This window comes from Xyrauchen texanus, chromosome 31 (genome assembly GCF_025860055.1).
Source record: "Xyrauchen texanus isolate HMW12.3.18 chromosome 31, RBS_HiC_50CHRs, whole genome shotgun sequence".
In the NCBI taxonomy this organism is placed as follows: domain Eukaryota; kingdom Metazoa; phylum Chordata; class Actinopteri; order Cypriniformes; family Catostomidae; genus Xyrauchen; species Xyrauchen texanus.
In genome coordinates this window covers 30385989-30405667 of record NC_068306.1, presented here as the reverse complement: position 1 = coordinate 30405667, position 19679 = coordinate 30385989, and the positions used below count along the sequence as shown (strand labels likewise).

Sequence of the window (19679 nt, the reverse complement as noted above, 5' to 3'; positions counted from 1 at the left end):
TGAAATAATGAAAAACTGTGATCAATATACTGTTTATTGTATATTGCTGTAATTTACACTCACTGACCACTTTATTAGGTACACCTACTTATTCATGCGATTATCTAATCAGCCAATCATGTGGCAGCAGTGTAATATGCTGTAATATGTAAAATCATGCAAATATGGCTCAGGAACTTCAGTTAATGTTCACATCAACCATCAGAATGGGGAAAGAAATTGAGCTCAGTGATTTATGATTGTTGGTGCAAGACAGGCTGGTCTGAGTATTTCTGTAACTGCTGATCTCCTGGGATTTTCATGCAAAATAATTCTCTAGAATTTACTCAGAATGGTGCAAAAAACAAAAAACATCCAGTGAGAAACAGTTCTGCAGATGAAAATGGCTCGTTAATGACAGAGGTCAGAGGCGAATCAGTTGGAGATTACATGCATCTTATCCAAATACATTTAAACTCAGTTTTTCACAATTCCTGACATTTAATCATAGAAAACATTCCATTTGTTTGGTCAGTTAGGATCACTACTTTATATTTAAGAATGTGAAATGTCAGAATAATAGAAGAAAGTATGACTTATTTCAGCCTTTATTTATTTTATCACATTCCCATTGGGTCAGAAGTTTACATACACTTTGTTAGTATTTGGTAGGATTGCCTTTAAATGATTTAACTTGGGTCAAAATTTTTGGGTAGCCTTCCACGAGCTTCTCCAGACAGAACTGGTGTAACTGAGTCAGGCTTGCTCGCACATGCTTTTTCAGTTCTGCCCACAAATTTTCTATCAGATTGAGGTCAGGGCTTTGTGATGGCCATTCCAATATCTTGACTTTGTTTTCCTTAAGCCATTTTGCCACAACTATGGAGGTATGCTTGGGGTCATTGTCCATTTGGAAGACCCATTTGCGACCGAGCTTTATCTTCCTGGCTGATGTCTTGAGATATTGCTTCCATATATACACTTAATTTTCCTTCAACATGATGCCATCTATTTTGTGAAGTGCACCAGTCACTCCTGCAGCAAAGCACCCACACAACATGATGCTGCTCCCCCATGCTTCACAGTTGGGATAGTGTTCTTCGGCTTGCAAGCATCACCCTTTTTCCTCCAAACATATCAATGGACGTTATGGCCAAAAAGTAAAATTTTTGTTCATCAAGATATTTGTACAATTGCAAACTGGCTTTTTTATGGTGGTTTTGGAGAATTGGCTTTCAGGTTATGTTGATATAGGACTTTTTGTACTGTGGATATAGATACTTGTTTACCTGTTTCCTGCAGCATCTTCACAAGGTCCTTTGCTGTTGTTCTGGGATTGATTTGTACTTTTCGCAGGAGACCGAATACGTCTCCACCCTGAGCGGTATGATGGCTGTGTGGTCCCATGGTGTATATACTTGCATACTATTGTTTGTGCAGATGAACGTGGTACCTTCAGGTGTTTATAAACTGCTCCCAAGGATGAACCAGACTTGTGGAGGTCCACAATTTTTTTCTGAGGTCTTTTAAAGCACATTCACATGGACAAGACCTCACAGATCTTCTTCAGAATGACTGCTATCAACATGCAAGCAGTGACACAGATGAGAAGAACGTAGCCTGAATCTAAAGCTGAATAATACAGGTAGCCTACTCCACTAAAATAACTCTAAATTCTGCACTAAACGTCATGTTTGCGATTAAATTAAATCCAAGTATAACCTAAAGAATCGGTGCTCAGATTTTCTGCACTTTCTTTTTAATCTTGTATATTTTGTGCACTTTATTATCATGCAGTAACTGGCAGCAACACACAGACGTAATGATTGATGTATGAAGTCGTAAAATCACATGTTCACAATGCCAAATTCACAATGTCAAATGTTGGAAACCATTTGTAATAAGTATCCTTTTTTATTTTTTTAGAGACTCTGATGTACTTATCCTCTTGTTTAGTTGTACATCTGGCCTTCCACATCTCTTTCTGTTCTTGTTAGAGACAGTTGTCCTTTGTCTTTGAAGACTCTAGTGTACACCTTTGTATGAAATCTTCAGTTTTGGCAATTGGCAATTTCAAGCATTGTATAGCCTTCATTCCTCAAAACAATTATTGACTGATGTTTCTTTTTTGCCATTTTTGACCTAATATTGACTTTAAGACATGCCAGTCTATTGCATACTGTGTCAACTCAAAAACAAAGACAATGTTAGGCTTCATTTAATGAACCAAATATTTTTCAACTGTGTTTGATATAATGGCAAGTGATTTTCTAGAACCAAATTAGCAATTTAGCATGATTACTCAAGGATAAGGTGTTGGAGTGATGACTGCTGGAAATTTGGCCTGTCCAGATTTGATCAAAAATTACTTTTTTCAAATAGTGATGGTGCTGTTTTTTTACATCAGTAATGTCCTGACTATACTTTGTGATCAGTTGAATGCCACTTTGGTGAATTCAATTAAAAATTTCCTTCCGAAACACCAAAATCTGTACATTATTCCAAACTTTTGGCCACCAGTATATGTGTGTGTATATATATATATTACAAGGGCATTTTTTGCACCCACATTTTTGCCACGAACCATACAATTTTTTTTTTGTATTAGCATCTTCTTTAATCTCACATAATGTGCATCATACATCATTCACTCCTATTAAAGAAATTAGTCATTTCTACCAATACTAATGTATTCTTTAATTGCAAAGACGTTGTGAAACAACTATTAGCCTCTTTTCGCAGTGGTAACAAGATTTCTACTCTAACAATATTTCATCCTAAGGTACCCGAGTGAAATATGTCCCTTCGAGGCTTCCTAAAGACGATATCATTTATTTGGGATTAACAAATGTGTATCATTCCGCAGAACTAATCCTACTTTTGTAATCTCTGACTCACACAGATCAACTAGCCTAGTATAAGAGGTTTTAGCATGCCAGTGTGGGATTGATCTTAAGGTGTCACCGGTGGTGCGAACACACCCGAACAACACACACACACTCTCAGACGTTTGTCCTGAACGTGAGTCATTGGCTCCAAACTGTCAATCAAGTTGCTTTTGCTAATTAAGTGGCTAATTATAGAGCTAACGCTGCCGAGCGGCATAATGATAAGGAGGCCAGCGGCTGACAAACAGACAGATGAGTTTCACATCGCTAGAGTTCTGTAGGTGGACGTCTCAACAGTTATTAATTCTTCAAAAAATATGTTTGAGGATGAGAAACTTTGAACACGATAAAGCTAGCCGAAACCAGGGGTTTCTTTAAACTAGGGTCCGGGAACTCCCAGGGGGTCGCAAGGCAGCCCCGCAACAAGTGTAAAAATTTTGACATTATTTGACATTATTACAGTTTCATTCTGAAATCATTAGAATAATCAAAATGATTGTATTGGCAGCTATATACAGCTATAACATTTAATTGGCATATAATTTCATATATTATGAAAAAACATCTTAGATAATATAATCTTAATAAGAATTGTAATTTACTATTCTCTGTAAAGCTGCTTTGAAACTACAGTATATTGCTTTTCTCAATAAATGTAAATATTTCAAATAAAATTTAGTTTGTGATATTCTTTTTAAAATTTAATTCAAAATGGTTATCTTTGGGTTTATGCATCTAAAAATTTTCCATAATAACAAAGTTACCCCTTTCAACTTAATAAGAAGTAAATATTTTATCAAATAATTATTTATTTTGGCCGTAGTACAATGACAATGAAAAAGCCCATTATTTCATTTTGCAAACAAAAGTCTCTATAACACAATGTTTACTACTTTTCTCTCAAAGGGGGCCCCTCACAAGGGGATTGTTAAATTTGGCGTTAAACCCCTGTGTTAAACAGCATAATTAGATAAATATAATATATATTTACACTTGGTCACATCATGTGTTGTTACAGATCGGGCAGCTAGCCTATCTGATCACGAAAAGACAAAAAGTGTTAATGCTTGATGCATATTAGACTGACAGCCATGCGACCACTCAGACAATCTCAAGGGGTGGTTTGCAATGCATAGAAGATATTGTTTGTCTGAGCATCCTGATATAACCATGCATTGACTCAACAAATGACGTTAATTTAAATTTGTTGCAGGGAGTGGGACAGAAGCAATGGGAAACCAATGGAGAGTAGCCGGGCTTGTCTTTATCACAAGAGCAATGGAAATAAGCACTTAAAGATCTTCTCTCTTTTTCCTTATTGCGCTCTCTCTCCATCCCCGAGCCAGTGTGTGCTCTTGTAATTATGATGTGTTCATTTTTTTTTTTCACAGGCTCTGCCTGCAATAATGAAGAGCTATTGAGATGTCTCCTGCTAGTGTGTTTGAAGACAGGCAGATCACTCTGTGATAAAGAAAAAAGAAAAAAGTATAGCCTTCATTAAATGGGGATTGAAGGCCACCCACCTATGCACCTGGGGGACGATGGAGGTCTGTTTATGTGTGAGTGTGTGAGTGTGTGTGTGTGTGTGTGTGTGTGTGTGTGTGTGTGTATTATACAGCAGTACTTTGCATTTCATCATATCTGGGGTAAATGATAAAACAAACCCCCAATTCATTATATACAGCAAAACTTTATCTAAAATATATACCATCATACATTTCTTCAAGAAATGTTCAGCGATGAATACAGCTAAAGCTAATACAATAAATTTGTAGCTCAGTTTTACAGGGCAATGTATCCCATAATGCCCCTAAACTTTCATTGTAAGTGGATTTTTGTGAACAAGTATTTTTGTTTGTTTAACCAAAGTGAGGAACGAGTCAAAACTGCCATCGACAAACATCACGATTTTCACTAAAAATGATTTCAATCTGGCATTGTTTTTCTTACCAAAACCTTCATATGCCTTCAGGATACTTGGTATATTTTCTAGGGATGGGACGATATATCGAATTTTGATATATTGCGAACCAAAAAAAATTTGAAACCATACTGATGTGAAACTCGATATTACGAAATTCTGTCCATCTGATCATAAATAAATTTACCCATCAAACATCAGAATCTCTCTATCAATTGATTGTAACACTACTGTGCTTTTTTCTACACTGTTTACAAGGTCCTTGAAGTGCTTGAATTTATCTTTTAGATATTTAAGAACTGGAATACTTGGAAAATCATCTTGTTTTGATGAAAAGTGCTTGCGAACTCCACTTTCATTTAATAATGTATCTTAACATCTTTTCTGTTCTATACAGTCAGATAAAAAAGTAAAAAGAAACATACATTTTAATCTCACACAGCATGGATGAGCTAAAAAAAAAAAAAGATTCTTGTTGATGTTCGCTGAACCGGAACTGGGAGGCGCTCAATGAACCCTTAAAGTGACAGTAAACTTTTTAGCATTTCTTTTTTTTTTTTTTACAAATGAATGTAAACTCAGTGCTTTTACTTGTAAATTGTACAGATTATATATCATTATAATATCTACAATTTCATAATCTAAAATTAATATAATGTTATAATTTTTATTTTATTGCTTGTTCTGCACCTCATCAACATGAATGATATTTGAAATGATATACTATTTGAAAGCTTATTTGTTTGTGATCTTTTCTTACAGAGAAAAGTATATGAGACACTCTTATTATTTAAATTTGAGCATTTATATTGTGTATTAAAGAACTTTATTTTTATGATAAATTATAATGAGCATTTTGCTCAAACATATTTTTTTCCAGAAAGTAAAACATTTCTTTAATATTTTGTCATTTAAGTGTTATTATATTGAATCAAGATTATATCATGACCCTCATATCCTATATCGAACCGAATAGAGAGATAACCATACCGTCCCATCCCCAACATTTTGCATGAGATGAATGAACAACTTTTATGATACTTTGGGTATTATTTTAAGCTTTAAAGTGAGTTGCTATAAACTGCCATTGTATTGAAAAGACGTCTTATGTGTTCTGCATAAGAAAGTCATACAGACTTGGAATGTAGTAAATTATGAAAAATTTCAGTTTCAACAAAATTTCAACTATTTCTTTAAGTGATATTTCAAGCAACATTTCATCAATTATACTTAATTACGAGTTGACATTAAACAATTATTCCAAGATTAATCTGCCATCACCTTTAAAAAAAGTCACAAACGTGCTAATGGCATTGTTCATTCGCTCCCGCAAATTACAAGGTTAATTTGTGTTCAACTGTGGATTATTTGCATTTGTTAAAACTGCACGACTGTGCTACTTCAAGATGCATTTGTTAACACATGACTCCTTATGCCATTTTACAAATCGTATTGATGATCTGTGCTAAAAAAAACAACCCTCTCAAAAATAAAAAAATAAGTTTGGTTTTGTTGTACACACAACTTACAAAGAGTCCACATGAATGGAAGGTTAAAATGAATGCAAATGCTCACTGGTTCTCACTGATTCCTGTATTCCTGACAACACAAAGCTGTAGTCTCTCACAGTTTGAAAGGCTTAGGGTTCATTAGAATGCAAGAGATGAGCTGTGCTGGACCATATGTCACTAAACCGATCTCCATGTTTTATTTATCCTAGCTTTATTCCTACATACACACACATGCACACACACTTAACCCCTCCAGGCAAAGCAAGTGACCAGTTCAGAAACAGAAGAAGGAAGTGTGACCCTCACAAAGGTTTCTGGTTGAAAACCAAACATTGTTTCCACAAACCTGTATGACATTCTGCGGATCAAAAAATCTAATTCAGTGAAGATCCCCCAGCGTCTTTTCAATACAATAGCAAGGGAAAGTGCCTCACTTTAAAAATTTAAATACAACCCAAAATTGTTATGAAAGCCCAACTTGTTCATCATATTCCAAGTCTTCTGAAGACATACTTTTTATTTTTGTAAAAAATTGAAGTCAAATTGAAGTAATTTTATAGCAAATATTTTGTCGTCCATTGTGCTTTGAGCTTGTTTTTTAGTGGATCATGAATTCACGCAAGAACTTGCATTTCTGTTTAGCAAGAAATCCAACCAAAGTTCTCACGTGAACGGGAACAAGCTGTTGGAATGACATGAGGGTGAGTAAATTATGACAGAATATAGTGGAACACAGAGTACTAATTGTACTAAATAATGTAGAAACAATGGTTTACAACTAGACTCTAGGTACTTGGAAAAAGATATCTTGAGCGCTGTGAGCTCGAGAGTGTTTACAGGTGCATAACGGAGCCAGCGGCAGTCTTAAATACTCTGTGTGTGCTGTGGGTTTCAGCACATGTGTGTGTGAGCCTGTTCGGGGAGGGGGGGATAAACAGATGGTGAAACTGCTCCCCAAAGGGACATGCCATTCATCAAAGTCACCAGCTAGGCCTGCAATTGTTTTCACCCACCGAGAAAGAGAGAGACAGAAAGTGTGTGTGTATGGACAGGTTTGTGTTGTTTTCTACAAGTGTGTATGTATGAAGACAATGGCAGTGAAAGTGTGTGTGGGAATGTGTGAGTTTGAGAGAGTGTCCTTTCGCAGACATTTCACATCAGTGCCACCCATCAGTTATCGGTTATCAGCAGTTGGCACAGACTCAGACCCAGAACAGAGTGTGAGCTGGAAACAACAGTGCAAATAAACATTTTCTTTCTCATATTTTTGTCTTGTTTTCCAGTAAAACTGTCTAAGCATCCTTAAAAAAAGCAAAATGTTGGATATTAAAGGAATGTACAAAGTTCAATACCAGTTAAGCTTGATTAACAGAATGTATGATATAACATCGATTGCAAAAAAATATATGAATAATAATCATTTCGAATAGCCCTTTGTTTATATAAAAAAACTGTTAAAGTAAGTCACTTACAGTGGAAGTGAATGGGGACCAGTTCATAAATGCTAAAATATGCACAGTTGAAGACCACTAAAAATATGCTCATAAGAATTGTCACAAGATGTTAACGGTATAAATGTTAAAGGGATCGTTCACCCAAAAATGAAAATTCTCCCACCATTTACTCAACCTCATGACTTTCTTTCTTCTGCTGAACACAAATTAAGATTTTTAGAAGAATATCTCAGCTCTGTTGGTCCATACAATACAAGTGAAAGGTGACCAGAACTTTGAACATGATTTTACTGGACGCAATAGCTTACTAACCTAAATTATGCAATGCCAGGATTACAGGGTTTGGATGTCATAACAGCAAAGATATATTGTATATCATGTAAATGTACAGTAAAAAAAACTAATAGATAAGATAAGAAAGTGGTTTTATCACACTTAAATCATGTTTACATTTAACTAAGTCTTGTGGCTTTTCTTTTGAAACATATTTTAACGTTTAACTGGTCCCAATCACTTTCATTGAAAGTCACTTACTGTAACCATTGTTATTTTAATTATTTTTAAATAATGAAGTCGAAATGATTCGCTAGTCAAAATACTTTTTTATAAATTGTTTTGCTGTTAATTGAGTCTAATTTGCATTGTAACTACAATTTTTGCTTATTTTGATATATATATATATATATATATATATATATACACACTCACCTAAAGGATTATTAGGAACACCATACTAATACTGTGTTTGACCCCCTTTCGCCTTCAGAACTGCCTTAATTCTACGTGGCATTGATTCAACAAGGTGCTGAAAGCATTCTTTAGAAATGTTGGCCCATATTGATAGGATAGCATCTTGCAGTTGATGGAGATTTGTGGGATGCACACCCAGGGCACGAAGCTCCCGTTCCACCACATCCCAAAGATGCTCTATTGGGTTGAGATCTGGTGACTGTGGGGGCCATTTTAGTACAGTGAACTCATTGTCATGTTCAAGAAACCAATTTGAAATGATTCGAGCTTTGTGACAAGGTGCATTATCCTGCTGGAAGTAGCCATCAGAGGATGGGTACATGGTGGCCATAAAGGGATGGACATGGTCAGAAACAATGCTCAGGTAGGCCGTGGCATTTAAACGATGCCCAATTGGCACTAAGGGGCCTAAAGTGTGCCAAGAAAACATCCCCCACACCATTACACCACCACCACCAGCCTGCACAGTGGTAACAAGGCATGATGGATCCATGTTCTCATTCTGTTTATGCCAAATTCTGACTCTACCATCTGAATGTCTCAACAGAAATCGAGACTCATCAGACCAGGCAACATTTTTCCAGTCTTCAACTGTCCAATTTTGGTGAGCTCTTGCAAATTGTAGTCTCTTTTTCCTATTTGTAGTGGAGATGAGTGGTACCCGGTGGGGTCTTCTGCTGTTGTAGCCCATCCGCCTCAAGGTTGTGCGTGTTGTGGCTTCACAAATGCTTTGCTGCATACCTCGGTTGTAACGAGTGGTTATTTCAGGCAAAGTTGCTCTTCTATCAGCTTGAATCAGTCGGCCCATTCTCCTCTGACCTCTAGCATCAACAAGGCATTTTCGCCCACAAGACTGCCGCATACTGGATGTTTTTCCCTTTTCACACCATTCTTTGTAAACCCTAGAAATGGTTGTGCGTGAAAATCCCAATAACTGAGCAGATTGTGAAATACTCAGACCGGCCCGTCTGAGGGTGAGTGTATGTGTATATATATATATATATATATATATATATATATATATATATATATATATATATATATATATATATATATATATATCTAGGAGGGACAAGTCAAAATTACTTTTTGTGGTATTCAATATTATGCCACAAATGCTGTCAATTGAGCAAAACTTGTATTGAACATGGGGTATTCCTTTAAGTCCTGTTATAATGCCTGCAAAAAATTACAAAAATAACCCACATATTTACAATGTAGAGTGAAGATTGATACTCTAGTATTATGTAGTCTTCTAGTCTATGTATTAAATTAAAGCATTGGAAATAAAGGGTGATGTATTGTGTGATATGTTAGAAAAATAACCTCTCAAAAATCAGTTTCAGGAGGCAAACATTGCCCCATAATAAAGAAAAAAAAACACTCTCTCTCTCTCTCTCTCTCTCTCTCTCTCTCTCTCTCTCTCTCTCTCTCTCTCTCTCTCTCTCTCTCTCTCTCTCTCTCTCTCTCTCTCTCTCCTAAAGTGCCACAAGCTTCTATTGTTTCTGTCAACAGCAATCCACGAAACTAAATGCAAAAACAAACCTCACAACAACACCTGGTTTATTACCACCCCTACTTCAGTTAGATGCTCTGTCTTAACTGGAAACACAGCAGAGAGCTTGGAGAGAAGAGAAAATGCTTCATTTCTCTAGAGACGTCTTTCTCTAGCTGTTTTTCTTCCTCTGAAGGTGTTGGTGAGCATTGATATCCTCTACTGAGCGCTGGATCAGTCGAGCCGCCACTTTGTTCTGCCTAATTATAGCATTAGTTGGAAATAACTGCACAAATAGCTGTTAATAATTAAATGACAACTCTGATCAGAATCTGATGATTTGTTTGTAACACTGCTATAGAATGCACTACTAATTAAGATGCCTCAAAGGTATGTTTGTAGTGAACTGTATGTATGGCTGCACATTCACTTTCAAAATAGATTTTTTTATTTAGATTTGTTTTTCAAGTATATGTTTGAACATATCGTTTTAGATAGCAAGTTGTTTTTCTTTTTTAATACCAGTTATAATTATTAAAACAATTATTTCATTTTATGTAGTCATAAATGAATTTGTTAAAAATACATAATTGCATAATTACTGACTATAATAAGGACAAATGTAATTAGAATCAACACTAAATGATAATTATGCCATTAATAATTCCATTTGTTTCTATCTCAATTAAAGAGTTGCAAATTATAACATTTGATTTGAATAATAGATAAGGTAAAAACTGTATTATTTTAGATATTTCAAATGGAAGGGCTGTACAATTGCGCAAAATGTCAAACGATGTATGGAAAATGACTGCTTTGAATAGTTTGAGCTGCTTGACTAAATTTGCTTGTGCATTTTGTGCTATAAGGGGACGATACAACAGTAAATCAAGCAATGCAAGTGACTGTTTATAATAGTGAACGATTACTCAGCAAGAGTTAGTTCAGCCACTCAGGTTTCACAGTATGTTCGTATTGCTGTCACAGAGAATAGATTGAGATTTTCTTAAATGCATTTGGAGGTTATTTCATTTAGCAGTGATGAAATCTCAGGAATCGTGGATTTATGCACAGAACCACAACAAGAAAAAAATGCAGCATTGAGGATACAGTTGGAGGGAATCCAAAAATGTTGCCTCCTTTTCTGTTTATTTAGATAAAAAATAATATAATAACAATTGATCTATTGTCATACATTATACATAAATGTTTTTATGTGACACTATACAGTATATATATATATATATATATATATATATATATATATATATAATACTAAACTAAACTTTGGATTGTGCAGAATATCATTAAAGGAACAGTTCTTTGCCAAACTTTGCTAAAATTCTGCCATTATTTACTCACCTTCCATGTTCCATACCAGCATCACTGCATGGCATTAACATATATGCGGCACATCAAGTTTGACATCGATGATGCTGAATTCCATTTGTTTTAAAATGTCACATGACCGATCACAATGTGGCAAATTCAAATACGCAGAAGCACGAAAGAGCTTTGAGAGCTATGGTGGAGGGGTAGATTTTGAGCAAATAATTACTTGAATTTCAGTCTTTTCCTCATAGAAAACTATACAATTACTTCAGAAGGCTTCAGAAGACTTGAGATATAGTGCACAAGTTGTATTGACTACTTTTTTGTTGCTTTTTGTCATTTTTGGACCTTGACACCCCCGGACAATATTTGCCTTCATTTTATGGAAAAGAGCAACCTCGAAATTCTGCTAAACATCTCCTTTTGAGTGTCATAGAAGAAAAAAGGCAATTAAGAAAGTCAGGGTTTTTTTTTTTCAACAAGAGGATATGTATATGACGAAAGAATTTAAATATTTGGGTGAACTATTCCTCTAAAAAGAAAAAAAGATTGACAAAGGAATGCTATGACACTGGTAGAAATTAATTACCTGTACAATATAGCAAGACAGCATCACAAAATAGTTAATCTATGTCCCTATTAACTAACTTTGTTCTCTAATTGCATCACATCCGACAAAGTCAGACGTTTGTTGACGTTGAGGTGATGGCAAACGTCCTGCCATTCCCTGATGAGCAGAGGGATTGAGAGAAATGTGGACGCACATTTAAAGAGCTCCTTCCCCCATCCTGGAGCCGCCCAGCAGAAATAACAGAGTCATCTAAAATCAATCAGCAGGGCCGGCTAACGGACTGCTCTGGCTACTCCGTACAGCACAAATCGATATGCTCGCTGGCCATTGTGAGAGCTAAATTGCCACTACCATCAGCAATTTAGTGAGCCCAAGTTAAAAGGAAAGGAGTGGAATGCTGACTTACGGAGTACAACGAACATGACGTGAATGTATTAGAGCAAAGTTAATATTAACAAGCAGTTGGTATGTAACTGTAACTTCAGGAGAATAGTGAACATGATATATTAGAGCAGAATATTACAGCATTGAACATTAAACGAGATGTACAGTGGGGTTTAAAAGTCCACACAAAACAAATCTGACACTCAAAATTTTGTTTACACTAAACCTGGAAATAATAACTGTTGAAAGCTTCAGCATTTGAATATTTTTAGGTTGTAACAATGTAAACTAAATAAGAATCATTTAAGATTCTTTTCTATATAAAGAAGCAAATTTGTGACTTTGACGTTGTTAAGTCCTTTGTACAAAATGTCAAATTTCCTTGCTTCCACTAAACCAAAATATATGAAGACAAAATAAAATACAGGAGGAACAACATACCAAAAATTCAGGGGAACAAACCAAAATAAAGGGGGACAAAACAAAATACAGGCAGACAAAAAAAAAAAAAAAAAAGAAAAACATACAAGGGGACAAAACTAAATATATGGTGCAAAACTAAAAACATGGGGTCAAAACAAAAACATTGAGGGGAATACAGCAGGACAAAACAAAATATAAGTGGAAAAAACAAAATACAGGTGGACAAAACAACATACAGTGGGACAAAACAAAATACAGGGTGGGGGGAAACAGGGGAACAAAACAAAAAACAGGTGGGCAAAACAACATACAGGGGCACAAAATATTACAGGAGGGAAAAAATACAGGGGTTCAAAACAAAATACAGGTTCACAAAACAAAATATAGGGGAACAAATCAAAAACAGAAGGGAGGGGGAACAAAATCAAAGGTACAAAATAAAATATTGGCGGACAAAACAAAATATTGGGGGTAATACAACATACAGGAGGACAAAACAAAATACAGGCTGAAAATATATGATGCAAAATATATGGGGAGAAAACTAAATACAGGTGGAAGGACATATCAAAATATAAGGGGCACAAAAAAGTATGGGCAAATAAAAATTTATAGAAGGGGAAAAAATATAATAAAAGGGGGATACAACAAAATACATTTTTCAAGTCAACTTTTCTCTCAAATTGTAATGCTGATTATCCTGTATAATTTGTAATGAAAAAAAATGTTTGATTAAGAAAATAAAGAAAAGCACTTATAACTTTTGAACACCACAGTACACTTGCATTTATGCATTTTTATCAAAACTTAAGACGTAAATATAAACATGCTCTCTCAAACATGCAGGTGGTGGCCAGTGGTTTGGGATTTTGTTTTAAAGCACTAAAACAATTCTTTTGAAAAGGATTGTATTCAAAAGGCCTGAGAGATGAAAGAGGGATAAAGAGAGCGAGAGAGAAAGCAAATGCGTGTGCAGGAAAACAGCAAAGGAGGCTACAGAAATCCAATAGTTTAACCTCTGTTTGAGATGCAGTGGTGGCCAGTGAAGGACAGAGGGGGAAAATCAATATGAGATGATTTGCAGAAGGTGGAGGAGTGGGAGGAGGAGAGAAAATAAAAAAAAGATAGAAAGACAACAAAGATAAAAAGATAGATTTTAACATTTATTTTTTTTTTTATGAAAATATGACTGGTGCTTGTCCATGCTAAATTTTCCACCATTATGCTAAGATGTTCTGGGTGGTTGTCAGGGCATTGCTAAGTGGTTGCTAAGGTGTTATAGGTAGTTGCTTACAAGCTAAAAAAACAAAGGTCTCTAAGATATTCTGATCCTTGGTTTAAAAAAAAACTAGCCAAAATAATGAACAATAATAAAAGTGATAATTGCCATAGTAAACACTACAAACTATCCAGATTCCACCAAAGAGAAAGAAAAGGCTGGTATTTTTAGGTCTTCCAGGTGTGTGAGCAGGACGAGAGGTGGTCTTACCTGTCGGGGAGAGCAAACCCGGAGATAGCAGGCCGTGAACACTGTGAGAGAGCAAACGGGAGCTGTCCTGCATCGCCACACTGAGAGAACGCTTGGGAGGACGACCAGGTCGAGAACTGGAGAGAGAGATGACAGATGTTTTAATGGCATGAAATACATTTTCTGCATTTTTGCATATAGAAAGTCATGCAGGTTTTTTATGATATTGAAGGTGAGAAAATTACAGATTTTCATTTTTTGGTAAAGCCTGTTAATACACATTCCTGAATATGGGGCAATGATATGGTGCTCATTTTTCGTCCTGATCTATTAAGTTATTCAAAACTACATAAGAAATACAATTCACACAAAACAATTACTTCACAATAGACCTCTGTGATGAATGTGTTTTCAATTTCAGAGTTCAAAGTTGTTTTGATATTAATTTCTGGAGCTTTAAGTAAAAAATGTCATGTGGTGTAACCGTCTGGCGGTGTTGGCATAAATAATGCTGAATAATCTTGCATTATTATTAAAAGAAAAAAAAGGAGTGAAACAAATTTGTTTACCCATTTTGCCAAAAAATAAAATAAAATACTTTTTATGGACCCTGAAGACTTAACCTAGTGTGACCCCTATGCAAAATTCAATTTCATTTAAACCAACTGATCTCAGTTCAGGACACTCTGGACTGTCAGTAAAACGTTAACATTTGATGCATCCAGTCATGTTACAAAACAGCATGGCACCCATCTCAGCAGAGATAATCTATGGGAGAAAGTCCAAAAAAAACTACATCTGGTAAGAAACCTAATTACGTTTTTACATTGAAAGATGCATTTGTTTTTTTTGCCATTTATCGCAAAACGGCACAACAGTAGGGCTGAACAATTAATCGAAATAAAATCGAAACCGCGATATGACCTTGTGCGATTATTAAATTGCAAAGGGCTGCGATTTAATTCATTCATTCAATAAATAAATAGTCTGCTCCCTTTAAAGTGTATTTGCGCTGCTCTGTGCGGTCTATATTAAGTCAGAGCATTGTTACAGTGATTTCAGAGCGGTTCTGTGCTCCACAACTCCCTCTCATGCTTAGAGTAACAGAAGTGCTCAAGAGTTCGGTTCCGTTTGCTTATGTGCGCTAAACGCTTTATTTACACTAAACTGGCGTGTCCTGCGTGAAGCGTTTTTTATGCGGTAGCAGCATCTCAGTCTCCGCAAGGCACAGATATCATAATAATAACGTGGAATACAAGATGGGGTATAATTCAAACATCTTTATTAAAGGGTAACTAAACACCTGCTCAGAGTCTGACTCCACCCACTAGAAATATTTGAAAATGCTGGAAAAGTGGGCAGACCCCGGCGGGGATAGAGGGAACGAACCGAGTGCGGTGCTGGGGGGGGCACCTGAGACTCGTAGTGACGGATTAATTGACAGCTGCTGTCAGACTCTATGTTATTATTATTCCTCACACGGTCGTAAGACGACATGTATATGAATCTGGCATGGTGAGCTGGAACCTGCTTACGTCAGCTGTCACCGCTTACGTCACGAAGTACCGCAACAGCCAATAGGAAAACTCAACTGCAGTAGCCACCGTTCAACCTGAAGAGGGCAGCACTCAGACGTTTTTACAACATATATTGTAGAATTAAAACACTTTATACACAAATGTCAAAAAAATTACTTGAATCAATGACCAGTACTAATAAAGCCCCATTCTTACTGATCATTAACTAAAAAAAGTTGGTTTAGGGTTTAGTTACCCTTTAAATGATTGCTGAGCAAACAGCATTAACAGTAACACCTGTAGGTTCCCAGAAACATCTCTTCATTCTCCTGTCATTTGTTGACCTCACGAGAGAGCGTGTCGCCCTTATTACACTCCCCGCAGAAACAAGTGAAAGAAACAAATGAAAGCGGAACTAATATTCCAAACATCCAACAAAATGAAAAGGAAGGAACATACATACAATAAAACTATATCGAATATTTAGTTACTATAATATAGTGCATTGCTAAATGAAAAATAATAAAATAATGAATAAATATTATTAAATTAAATGGTGACAAACTAATAAATATTTTCACTTCAAATTGAATAAATCAGTTCAACTTCAGTTTGACATTAAGCCTCATTCTTTAGGACTATCTTATATACAGCAAAGAATAGTTTGTATAAGGCTACTAGTTTTTAAGAATAAAGAGTAACATTTATATTTTTAAATTATATTTTGTGTATACTGAATTAGTGACTGGCAGCAAAAACTAGGCAATGACTATAGTTTTAGCAACAGGGAAATTTAGTTAACAGTGACATTGAGCAGAAAGCTTACATGTAACCAGTTTTAATAACCAGTTTTGACAGCTGCTGAGGGTTCAAGTGTGAAAACCCCTGTAGTCCAACTTTTGCAGTTGAACATGTGGAAAACATTACCATCATAATCGCAGTTCAAATCGCAAATCGCAATATTTTTCAAAATAATCGCAATATGACTTTTTGTCCAAATATATATATATATACATATACACACACATACATACACTAGTGGATTTTGCTTACTTTTATTCACCAAAGTGTCATTCAACTGATCACAATGTATAGTCAGGATATTAATAAAGTGAAAAATTACTATTACAATTTCAAAAACATTTTCAGAACTTCTTAAACTACTTCAAAGTGTTCTCATCAAAAAATCCTAAACGAAAAGCAGTGATAGCTTTACAGATCTTTGGCATTCTAGCTGTCAGTTTGTCCAGATACTCAGATGGCATTTCACCCCACACTTCCTGTAGCACTTGCCATAGATGTGGCCGTCTTGTCGGGCACTTCTCACGCACCTCACAGTCTATCTGATCCCACAAAAGCTCAATGGGGTTAAGATCCATAACACTCTTTTCCAATTATCTGTTGACCAATGTTTGTGTTTCTTTGCCCAGTCTAACCTTTTCTTTTTCTTTGCAATTCTTCCCATAAGACTTCTCTTTACTGTTGTTCATGAAACTGGTGTTGAGCAGGTAGAATTCAATGACGCTGTCAGCTGAGGACACGTGAGGTGTCTATTTCTCAAACTAGAGACTCTGATGTACTTATCCTCTTGTTTAGTTGTACATCCGGCATTCTACATCTCTTTCTGTCCTTGTTAGAGACAGTTGTCCTTTGTCTTTGAAGACTCTAGTGTACACCTTTGTATGAAATCTTCAGTTTTTTGGCAGTTTCAAGTATTGTATAGCCTTCATTCCTCAAAACAATTATTGACTAATGAGTTTCTAGAGACAGCGGTTTCTTTTTTGCCATTTCTTACCTAATATTATCCTTAAGACATGCCAGTCTATTGCATACTGTGGCAACACAAAAACAAACACAAATGACAATATTAAGCTTCGTTTAATGAAAAAAATAGCTTTCAGCAGTGTTTGATATAATGGCAAGTGATTTTCTAGTACCAAATTAGCAATTTAGCATGATTACTCACTAGAGTGATGACTGCTGGAAATGGGGCCTGTCTAGATTTGATCAAAAATGACTTTTTCAAATAGTGATGGTGCTGTTTTTTTACATCAGTAATGTCCTGACTATACATTGTGATTAGTTGAGTGCCACTTTCGTGAATTAAAGTACCAATTTCCTTTCGAAACACCAAAATCTGTACATTATTAAAAACTTTTGGCCAAAACTTTTTGACTGAGTTGCACTTGTAATCATAGCCTTTATAAATAGTTTTGATTCTGTGTATAAAATGCATCTACAAAAAGAATATATGCAAATTAATTACTTTCTCCAGAGGGACATGATGCACCACAGCAGCTCAGGATGGCAAAGGGGCAGTCACACCTATGTGCACATCCCTGTTAGTGTGCTACTGTTTTGGGAACGTTACTTACAGATAATGATGATCACTGCTTTTGTTTTACTGAATGTGGTATGCTGCCAGCAATGATCTGCCCTCTGTTTACATGCACCTTTTTGATTACTGTAAGTTTAAGTGGCAATGATGTGAACTCTTTCACACACAGTGGACACAAAACAATCTAGCCCACTGTCCAAACTGAATTATTCTGTAACACACGGGCAGACACTCAAAGAAGTGTTGAACCGTTAATCAGTTGTATATAGCTTAAATTCTTGTTTTTTAATCTGGCAATTTTACCTAGGTTCAGACCTTGTTGACCTCATTGCTGGTTACGGCCCTGTTTGTAAAAAGTATCTTTTGCCTTGAAATAGTATGTTTGAAAACTTTTTTAAATTATTGATTAAGTTGTGTAAACTCTCACGTATTTAAGGAGCAAGAAATGTATATTAATATATAATTAAATTTTTAAAGTATTTAATTATTTATTTATTTTTAGAAAACGCACTCAAAAAAACATTTAAGCCTATTTGTAATAGATTTAAATTTCATAAAAAAAATTTGCAAATTGAATAGTATAATTTTTATCAAAATTCTATTAATAAAACTTTACTTGGTTTATTTTTATTTTATTTTGTTAAATATTACTCAATTCAGAATAATACAAATGTAATTATATAATTTTAGAGTGTAAATGTTTATAAAAAATTATGAAACCCTCATGGACACTAAGATTGCAGGTGTATGAACTTGAAATATGTGTTTTAAACAAGATTTTAAAAATATTTCTTAATACTCACACCCTCCATTTTTTTTCTTATTGAACATCCTGTTGTAAACATTTTTGTAATTATTAGTAAGGATTATTAGTCAAATAGTTTGAGAATGTCGTTTCACATAGACTTCATACGCAACATCCACAACTATTTCATAAACTCTCTCTCTCTGACACATCAAGCAAACTCTAATCAAACATATGGTTACACATCATCCTCTGTCATGGTACAAATACGAACAAGCGCAGTGCAAAAATTCTCTCCCAATAACGTCGAACACACATTTGACAAATTATTCAACACGAAACATACAAACACTTATCTCTCACACTCCTCTGTGAGACGGGCTTTCAAAGAGACAGGTACATGACAGTTCGAACCTCGCACAAGGGTGCTGGCAGAGCAAAATAAGCCAGAAAAGCAAAATGCTAATTTTACTGCTGCATATCATTGGATCGTGTCCAAGTACATCAAGTAGCAAGTGTTTTCCAGTGTTCTATTAATACTGCAGCTCTAACAAACAGAAGCAAAATCACCAATTAACTTATCGCCACAACAACAAAAGGGTGGTCAGCGGCAGCAGAATTAATAAATCGTTAGCTGATGATGGTGTGTTTGTGTAAACATAACAATAACAACATCTTTTGTCCATGAAAAGGATACCAAGCACACCTGCAAAAGGACATTTAAATCAACAGTTTTTGTAAACTGGTGTAATTATGTTTAATTGAATTTAGAAATGTTTTGACTCATTCAGATTACATAGATATTACAAAATATTTAATTTGATGCGCCGTTCATTCAGCCTAAGAAACATTAAATAAAAAATGGATTCTTCTATCAGTTGGAAATTAGTTGTAATTCGTATT

At 35.3% G+C, this 19679-nt stretch overlaps 1 protein-coding gene across 4 annotated transcripts in view; it reads right to left on the bottom strand.

Moving 5' to 3' along the window:
- dacha (dachshund a) overlaps positions 1–19679 on the bottom strand; it is a 237294-nt gene that overhangs the window by 115653 nt on the left and 101962 nt on the right. For all 4 annotated transcript variants that reach the window (XM_052100107.1, XM_052100106.1, XM_052100109.1 and 1 more), the window contains exon 2: positions 14198–14313. In XM_052100107.1, the coding sequence (XP_051956067.1) occupies positions 14198–14313 (116 nt within the window). The remainder of the gene's footprint in view (positions 1–14197; positions 14314–19679) is intronic.